General features: G+C 31.6%; 1 protein-coding gene and 1 long non-coding RNA gene across 2 annotated transcripts in view; both read left to right on the forward strand.

The window, feature by feature from the left end:
• The window catches only part of LOC134265628 (uncharacterized), a 45,448-nt gene extending 42,217 nt beyond the window's left edge, over positions 1-3,231 (forward strand). The window contains exons 24-26 of the mRNA XM_062747856.1: positions 1,442-1,622; positions 2,352-2,494; positions 2,831-3,231. Of these exons, the coding sequence (XP_062603840.1) occupies positions 1,442-1,622; positions 2,352-2,494; positions 2,831-3,014 (508 nt within the window). The 3' untranslated portion in view covers positions 3,015-3,231. The remainder of the gene's footprint in view (positions 1-1,441; positions 1,623-2,351; positions 2,495-2,830) is intronic.
• Positions 3,232-4,837: 1,606 nt separating this feature from the next.
• Positions 4,838-5,883, forward strand: LOC134265625 (uncharacterized). Its single transcript, XR_009991787.1, has 2 exons — positions 4,838-5,139; positions 5,290-5,883. It is a non-coding gene; the product is annotated as an uncharacterized LOC134265625 (long non-coding RNA).
• The last annotated feature ends 4,695 nt before the right edge of the window (positions 5,884-10,578 follow it).

Raw genomic sequence — 10,578 nt, forward strand, 5'->3', positions numbered from 1 at the left:
AGGATCACACTCTCTAGATAAATGTGTAACTAGAGGCTGTACATTTTTTTGACACAACAAAAAGACACAAGGATTGGCAGTAGGAACTGTGTGTAAGAGCACTGATTTAAAAATAAATAATTTTATAATGTTTTGAATTTCACATTCTTGCCATATTGTAATACAGTCAAACTTTTCTGGAATAATACGTTGGGGGTGTGATTAAAAAAGTATGTGGTTGGGACTTCACATCACTTCGAATCCATAATTTTTAAAAATGAAATTTTACAAATTGATTTTGAAAATTCCAGGCATGGGTCAAAACCTTCAGATTTTACCCTCAGAGCTTCACTAAGATGTGTGCAATGAATTTGAGTGTCAACTAGATATCATTGAGCTGGTGGCCATCTCAAAGGGCCCCGCGTTCAACAATGAACGTGAAAATGTAAGGTCACTTAAAAGGGATTATTTTGAAGAGGAACATTTGTGTTATACAGTAAAAGTCATTTAGTACGACTTCACGGATACTGCAAATTTACTAATATTTATCTTGTATCCCGATTTATATAAATTTACTGGAATTAAAGGCAAAGAATTACAGTATGCACCAAACAGATTTTAAATAGAAAGGGTAATTCTGACCATGACCTAGAAACTTCGACCAAGGTCACTGCACATCCTTTGACCAGTGGATCTCTGAGTGACGTAATAGCCAGATTGGGGGTGAAGTATGAGCCAGATTGGGCCAAGGAGAGAGAAGATATGCTCCGGACTAGGATTTTTCATATAATTCAGCTATGGTCTTGAACTTTAACCTAGAAACCTGGTTCAAGGTCACTGCACATTGGTTACCCAAAGGCACTCTGTGGGTGAAGTATGAGCCAGATTGGGCCAAGGAGAGAGTAGATACACTCCGGACAGAGATTTTTCATATAATTCAGCTATGACCTTGACCTTTAACCTAGAAACCTGGTTCAAGGTCACTGCACATCGGTTACCCAAAGGCACTCGGTGGGTGAAGTATGAGCCAGATTGGGCCAAGGAGAGAGAAGATATGCTCCGGACAAGGATTTTTCATATAATTCAGTTATGAAGATATGCCCCGGACAAGAGATCTCGGACGGACGGACGGACAGCCGGACGGGCGGACAGACTGATCACTATAGGGTGCCCGCCAAGCGGGGCCCCAATTAACTTCTGAATGTGTTTAGAGCATAGAAATATATTTGTGGATATGTCATACTGTTTTTAATGTCATTCATGAGGAGAAATCAAGGGGCATATAGTTTTGCCGCTTTAATAATTTCTCTCATAAATATGTACCAGAACAATTGATATACAGCCATGTGAAATTGAGCTTTTTTGACAGCATTGCGTTAAATTTCTGAGATCATTTTAATTCATTGATTGCCTGTGAATTAAATTAATCAGATGTAATTATGTACAACCTCTGGTTTTATAGAGTGTGTGATGATGACAGAATCATGGTAACGGATGCCGCTTTCTCCTGGAACTTGTACCCTGAGGAGTACATGTACGACAATCGCCGCGAGAGTTACCTGCCCTTTTGGATGGAAAAATTCCGAGAGCTTGTCCGCGGGGGCATAAGTGTTTTACAAATCTTCAGATGTTTAATTATACAGGTTTTTTTTCCTTATATAACTGGTACCGTTCAATGGACCGTTCCCAATGCCAAAAAACGTTAATTTTTCCCAATTCTGTGACTAAAAATTCCCAATTCAAATGTGAAGTAAAAGATTACGACGACATCGTATTTCTTGTTAAATGAAACATTGTACAAGTTGACTAATTGCTTCACTTCTGCTTAAATCGAAAGCAGAGAAAGTCGTAATTTGGCGGGAGCAGTGGTGTAGACAGCGTAGTGTCATATACATGTATATTTTGACAAATTGAAAGCATGACAATGTGAAAACAAGGGACGTTGATATAAAAACAATAAGTACTTGTTGTTTATTCTTTAAACAAGCAGTAATAGGTAATTAAGTAGGAATAAACCCAAAATACATTGCATTTGCATAAATAAGAGAAAATTCTCCTTTGTTTTTCTTGCGGATGTTATTTTTCCCATTGAATCGACCCTTTCCCAATGGGTGGAAAAAAATCGCTGATACTTAATACTTGCTGCTTTTATGTTTTATTGCATATGAATTGATATTTTTCTAGATTTATAGCTGGAGGAAATTGGAGGTTATGTAATTCAACATTATTTAGTAAAAACATGTATAACTGTACTTTTCTCTCTTATAAGTATAATATTCTTTTGCCATTGTAAAAGTTTGTGAAAAATGTTTATTTGACACTTGCATAATCTTGGACAGCACTAATAAAGTGACTGACACTTTCTCCTGTAGTGGTCGTTTGGTGTACTTATCTGGGAAATTATGTCGTCCTGTTTATATCTGCCGTTCCATGAAATCACCGAGGACGCTAAAATCCAGAACCATGTTGAGGCAGGATACATACTGGGAAAACCCGAAAAAGCAACAAATGCTTTGTAAGTCAGCCTTGTAAATGATAGATGTTTATTCGTGCATATATGTATTATACGTGTATTGAGAGATTTAAGGGTCATTGATACTCTGATAAGAGAGATAACTCTTAAAGACATAAATGTCTATTATTCCTTAAGTTTATAGAATCGCCAAGTTGAAGTGTCTTTTTTTTGTCCAATTTTGCCCTGTGAGCTATGCTATAATTGTTTGTATTTTACTTATTATTAAATACATTTCTTTTGGAAAATCATCAAGGTTCAACATTTTATACAAGTGAGCAGAGGGTTTATGAATCTTAATCAAAGAGGTTTGAAGTAACAATTGATATCAATTTTCAGATATAATGAAGTCATGCTGCGTTGCTGGGACAAACAAAGTAGCCATCGCTTGAAAGTATCGGAGATTGGTGACAAATTTGATCAAATCCTGAATCCTAATTCTGACGACCCCAGTGAACTTTACGTAAATAATACCAATGAACTTATGTCAGATAATATCTATACAAATTATGCATTTCATTAGAAATGATGGACTCTGTCACCCACCATAGTGTAATAACGACTTGACACAAAGTGTAATGTTATTTTTATCCTACACATGGTGTACATGTGTTATATTTTGGGGCCCATGGCTAAGATTTGTGATAATTTTGACTATTTTTTTTTCATCTATGCACACAACACAGAGACTGTGACATTCCATTTATATTTTTTTGATCTGTCATTTTTTTTATCATATTCTTTTTTTGTTTTACTTATAAGGAGTTTAATATTATTTGAATCTGTTTATGAATATCCTGTCTGTGCATGGACTGTAGCTTTACTTTATTTGGGATACCTGTACTTGCTTACATTATTTCCATGATATTGGTGCTTTTGCATATTGTATTACTTCTTATTTCAGTAATGTGTTTCCTCCACATTATAAATATTCTCTTTTTTTGTTTTTGTTTTATATCATACATTTGTACTGCTTTATCTTTATGAATTTTGTACATTTTGTACAGAAAGTTGTTAGTTATTTCCCCTTGACCCCTCATATTTCTTGATGATATGGTTGGACCATAAGGGATATGTGTATAAGCTTTGTCCATGTTACTTGTAAATTTACACTTATATGTCTCTTGTTGAATCTTGCTTTGAATAAGTCCAAATATTTGCTCTAATATATAAGTGGTTAGGCCAAAAAAAATTAATTAATTGTTTCTCAGGCCAAAAAATTCAAAACTCAATGCGGCAGGCAGGCTTTTTTTTTTTTTTTTTTTTTTTTGAAAGCAGGTTTTACATCTTTTTTTGCAATTAAATACTTTTAGATTTAAAACAAATATATTGTTTTTCTAATAAAAATATATGAAAAGGGGAGTAAGATTTTCTTTTTCAACTTGGAAAAATAGAAAATTGAGTTACTTCCCTTTTATATTGATAAAATTGCAATGCTATATGCGGCAATATATATGATTTATTTTTTTTGGCCTTACTAATTTGACTGTTTACAAAACACTTTTAATTTGAATGAAATTTCAATATATCATTAACAATCCACAATATTAAAAAATAAACATTACAAGATTTAAATTGATGCACTGTAAAATGTTAGCTGACGTATTGATTTGGCATGTAACAGTCAGTCCCAAATATTTACAGTGGACCTTCAGATATCCAGATGCTTCAGTATCTGGATGACTTATCATTGGAACAGAATTTTTTAATGTTATTTTATCTTGTTTAATTGGTTTGATACCGGATTTCACATATCAAATTTAGGAACCAAATGTCCGGATAAATGAGGCTCAACTATAAATGCTTATATATGAATGTATACTCTTTCACATTTGTGTTTGTAGGTAGTTATTTGTATTTTAAATAATTATTCAATGACATGTCTTGTATTTCCTATTATCCAGTGTATAATGATTTTTTCAATGAATGTTTTGCATGCAACAAATTCATTTTTATAAGCAGTCCATTTAATATGTAAAAAATTGAAATTAAACATGAAAACACATTTAAAACAACCTCTCAACATTAAATTTTATAATTAATTTAAAGAGATACTAAGACAGGGTCATTAAGTTTGTGCCATGTTTTGTCATTTTGCTCATTTTAGTACATTAATAATTTACTTATCGCAGGTGGTGCTAATGATCCAATTCTGATTTTTTTTAATTACATGTAATGATGTGTATACATGTACCGGTATATAAATCTTTATTTCATGTTCACTTAATTTCAATTATTATAGTTGTAAAAAGTGTGCATTGGCGTGATGCTGGCAAGAATCTTTTTAATGTAAAACGTGTGTTAAAAAATCGAGCAAACGAGCTGCCCCCCCCCCCCAACAATTTTATCTTTGTTCTTGCTGATAGAAATTGTAGCTTTATGGCTTTATCTGACTCTATACATATATAGAATTGAAGAGTTTTTATTATGTCCCGTGCCCTGGTCATTAAACATTTACATCGTAAAGCATGTGCCACCAATGTGACTAAGATAAATTATCAATTTTTTGAAATAATTATGTTTGGAGTCTAATATTAGACTAAAAAATGTCAAATTTATGATTAATAGAAAAAAAAATTGGAATGAGCTAACTAAAACACAATCTATTTTAAGTTAGGTAAAAAAAGTAATTTTGTAAAATTAACAAGGTTACTTTGACTTTTAAAAATTGTCAGATTAAGAGAAATGATTTTTGGAATGAGCTGACAAAAACCTTATCTATATTTTAAGTTAGGTGAAAAAAGGTAATTTTGTAAAATTAACAAGGTTTAAACTACTTAATCTTTTCAAAGGACAAGGTTTTAGTTTTGATTTTTTTTCTTAGCAGGGGTATATGTTTAAAAAAAAACATTTCCTGGCCAGTTTCTTCTTCTTATTCAAGAAAATTATGACCATTTTAGGTTGACATTCTTGTGTAAAAGGATGAAAATATTGCAATTTTTTCTGTGATATTGTTTGATTTCAGATACCCTTTACCACTAAATGTTCTAGAATGGCTTTATAGTATATGTACATATTGTTTAAATAACAAAGCTCATTTTTGTACCAAATAGAAATATTTTCGAGTACATGGAACTAATCCACTTAACTCTGAAAAATCCCAGGTTAAACTATTGCAAACCAAAGATCATACTTAGTAATTTAAATAAATTGCCTGGTTTTATACCTGGCTTATGACTGTATATACTGTTGATATTGATATCGCCATTTGTAAATGTACCTGTTGAATGTTGATCAGTGCTTATTTTGCTGGCTTTTATATCATCTTACGTAAATATTGGACATTTTTTGACTTTATTATATCATTTGTTGACTTTTTTTTATAAATATGTAAAATGAATTTGTTATATTAATCAGATATTTTATTAAATCAGTTTAATTTGGCATAAGAATGTGTTGAGTTGTAACAAAATTAATTTATTTCATCATGTAGTTGTTTTAGACTACATTGGTCAATATTCTTCATTTGTGGATATATTTATCTTCAAGGTAATTTTAATCTTATGACATTTAAAAAAGGGGGGGGGGTATTGGCTTGCACTTGTTGGTGTTATGAAGTGTTATTTGTCCATTCAGTATCTTGAGAACCCTTAAAATTTATAATTTTGAGATCAAAGCTCGAACAACAATGCATATATCCACTTCATTTTATAAGAAATTAACCTTAAAAATTGCTTGACATACATCAAACTTCATATCTGGCACACTGACACCCTAAATAAATGATTTTAAGATCAACGATTTTACTTCTCAGGATATGGTTGTATATAGGAAGAATTCACCTGCTCAGCATCTTAAATGAGAACATTCTGCTTGACATTTAAAAACCAGAAGTCTCTGTCGAAACTGAAGCTCTACTGGTTTGTACTTATAGCAAAGGAAGAGAAAAGTACTTCAGCAGTTGGGAATTGAAACTTAACAACAGCAATAGATAGAATAATGATCCTTGATAAAGTCTCTTTATGTTCTTAGTGTAGTCTACAAGTTTGCGAAGTTATATTGAAATCAGACCAAAACTGTAGGAGGAGTAGCATTTTAACGGAATTTCACAATTTCTATTTTTAGTTACCACGGCAAAACCGTTTATTGAAATCAAAAGCTGATAAACAGAATTATGTATCTTAGTGTAGTCTACTTGTGTGCCAAGTTATATTGAAATCAGACCAAAACTGTAGGAGGAGTAGCATTTTCAAAGAATTTCACAGAAATGTCTATTTTTAGTAACCACAGCAACAACGTTCATCGAAATCAAAAACAGATAGAGAAAATTATGTATCTTAGTGTAGTCTACTTGTGTGCCAAGTTATATTGAAATCAGACCAAAACTGTATGTGGAGTAGCAATTTAAAGGAATTTCACAGAAATTTCTATTTTTAGTAACCAGGGCAACAACGTTCATCGAAATCAAAAACTGATACACAGAATTTTGTATCTGAGTGTAGTCTGATAGTGTGCAAAGTTATATTGAAATCAGACCAAAACTGTAGGAGGAGTAGCATTTTAAAGGAATTTCACAGAAATTTCTATTTTTAGTAACCACGGCAACAACGTTCATCGAAATCAAAAACTGATAAACAGAATTATGTATCATAGTGTAGTCTTGTGTGCCAAGTTATATTGAAATCAGACCAAAACTGTAGGAGGAGTAGCATTTTGAAAGAATTTCACAGGAATTTCTATTTTTAGTAACCATGGCAACAACGTTCATCGAAAGCAAAAACCGATACATAGAATTATGTATCTTAGTGTATACTTGTGTGCCAAGTTATATTGAAATCAGACCAAAACTGTAGGAGGAGTAGCATTTTAAAGAAATTTCACAGAAATTTCTATTTTTAGTTACCACGGCAACACCGTTTATCAAAATCAAAAACTGATACACAGAATTATGTATCTTATGTGTAGTCTACTTGTGTGCCAAGTTATATTGAAATCAGATCAAAACTGTAAAAGGAGTAGCATTTTGAAAAATTGTTTACAGACAGACGGACAGACAGCTGGACAGACGGACGGACGCCGGACGCATTACTATCGCATAAGCTCTTCTGGTCTCTGACCAGTAGAGCTAAAAATGACAGACATTAAACTTAGTTCACTGGCACCTCCAGAGGTTCAAATATATATTGTAACATGGTCTTTTTCAATATTACCACACAAAGGACAGTTGAACTACAGTATCTTGAACAGTGATATTTCAAATACGTTGGATATGCCGAAGTGATTTGGAAGTTCTAACCACTTATTTCTTAAGACCATTGTTTTACCCTGATATCTCAATTTTCTTTATCCCATCTAGTTTGAGATATCGAGGTTTGACTGTGCGTCATAAGAATATTGGACAACTGTTTTGTGTCAGTCCAATCAGGGACCTTTATATGTAAGGGTTAATAGTATATACTCCCTGGACCAATTCATTGCTCTGCAAACATGTTAATAAAACTACATCATAATTCATCATCCTTTTTGGCATAACCAAACAATGGTTTGTTCTTTAATGAATAGAAAACACAAGATTATGATACACCAAATCCATTTTAATTTAATTGCACTAAATACTGAACATGCAGGTTGTAATTTTGCACAGATCAAAAAAGACATAATAATTTTTTTTCCCCAAAAGCAGATATAGATTCACAATATTTAAAAGCAGGGATACTGGAACTTGAGCTAGTATGTCATGCATATAAAAAATAAATTGACCAGAACTTAAATGCTACTTAAAAAAAAAATGCTTAAATTTTGACATAAGCAGCAAATTCTGTAGCTTTCTCCTTTCAGATAAATTTTTCGTTGTTCTCTTGAGTAAAGACTGTCAAACACAAAGGAACTGCTAACTACCATTATATAGTTGAATGTCAGTTTTGTTAAAAAAAAAAAATCAATAAATAATGCAATCATTATCTTAATTTTAATAAATACAATTCTAGCATTATACTAATGTGATACAGTGTGAAAATTTTCTTTCATGTAAAATCGTACATTTTTTTGCCTTTCTTTCCCATGAAGTAGCGTTAGTACTTTTTAATACAATATATTTAAGCATGTACAGCACAAGTTCTTGGTATGCCCTGGCAGATGAATGTTTTTAAGCTAACAAAGATGACATATTACTTGCTAAAAAATTGAAAAAATTTGATTGAAGAAATGACTAGGAAACTTATTGTAGATTGTTTTTCTATTATTACATGTATTGTGAGCAAGAAAAAAAATTCAGTAATTAAGCACCGGATCTTACAGAATTTTTAACTTTTAACTTATTTCTTATAACTTAACTCTTGTTTACCTTGAAAAAAAAATATTTTTGAAAACAAATTCAGACCTAGTCTACTACCAACACACTGGAATGTAAGAATATTACAATGTCAGTGGTCCAAAATACTCATGAATTCCTAATGCAACTACATAATTTGGTGTTTATCACTCCAAAAAATCATAGTTATTTGTACAGAGCGGAAAATGAAAGTGTAGTGTGAATTTTCACAATAAACTCACCCTTCTAACAAATCTACTAATTCAGTAAAATGTAAATAAGAAAACATACTTTTTTTTCACTAGGACAAAATTTTGCACAATCACAATTTCTGTTTTATCCATGGGGATAATTTTGTGGATTTCTTGAATTGCCTTGCGAATCTTGGATGCACTTTTAAAATATGCTAGCCCACTGTGACAAATATTTCAAGGAAATTGGTGACTATGTACATAGCGTACTTTATACCCACATGGAAAAAAGCATGTCTACAGTATACTGAAAAATGTCTACATAAGACATAGAGAGTTGCCGAAGACAAACTAAATGTTTGTGCATATTACCAAGAACATAAGTTTTTATGGTATGTGCAAAATTTGGCGAAAAATTTTAGGTATGCCAATAAACCAATTTTTTTTTTTCAGCTCTTTGCAGATGGACACTAAGAAGAGTACTGACAATTTTATCAATTAAAATTTTAGCAGACTATCATAAAAAAGCCAAAATTAGCACCCCGCTAAAGTAACCTGATATACGGTATCTGGTATGTGCTAAAGAAAAATTTTAAACCAAATAAATTGACCAATAGAATTTTGCTAAACATAAAGCAGGTACATGTGATAAACAAAGGGGAGACCATTCATAAACACAATCAGTAGACCATAATCAAGGACATTTCCCTATCTACAACAATTACATGTACATCAATCTGCATAACAAAAATTATGCACAAAAAAATGGGTGATACAATAATCCTTCAAAATGAACATCAATACTGTTCACACACTCTATAACATTTCACAAAATCAACATCGTTCAACAATTCAACATTCAAAGGCATTCTTCAAAGGGTAAACATTTTACAAACTCAATGAGAAACCGTCTTCAACAATACTAATGCTGTCAAAACCCCTAGAGGAATCCAGTAATAAATGTGTTAAGACATAGAACCAACTTACCGGTAGGTGTTTTTGTCTGAAGTGGGAAAGAGAACTCTGATTTAATTAGATTCATTAAAATATATGCATGACATGTATTATGGCATTTTTTTTTAAACCAAATCTTAACAAATATTGAGATACCAGGACAATTGTTATTAAAAAAATATTAAATGCCTAATTCTTTGCTTTGAATACTTTCTTTCAAACTGGCAAAGAAAAAAATCAGATCTTGTAGTATTTGTATATTACATATATTGAGGAAAATCTTTAATTTAGTGTAAACAACTCTTGTGTGTTATCTACATGTCATGATCATGTAAATACATGTAACTGGTATTTGATCAACCAAATAATTCTATTTTCAGATGCAAAATTACATAACTTTGAGGTGAACTGACTTTGTGCGTAGGAAGTGGAATATGTAAGAGCAAGTACTTATACTAAAAGTTATTATAGATAACAATATCTACTACATGAATATATAAATAATGCAAACTACATGTACAAAGTATGTATAGTAATACCATGTATTCAGTTACATGTGTGACTCAAATCAACCAAATTTAATGAAGTAATCAATAAAAATCTAAATTGGAGGCACATTTAATGAGAGATTTTAAATTTAAAATAAAAAAAAGAAGAAAAATAGCACTAAGTTGAATTGTAAGTCAATGGAT

This window comes from Saccostrea cucullata, unplaced genomic scaffold, assembly GCF_032062105.1.
Source record: "Saccostrea cucullata isolate Sc308-1 unplaced genomic scaffold, CSIRO_AGI_Scuc_v1 ctg1169, whole genome shotgun sequence".
NCBI classification, from domain to species: Eukaryota; Metazoa; Mollusca; class Bivalvia; order Ostreida; family Ostreidae; genus Saccostrea; species Saccostrea cuccullata.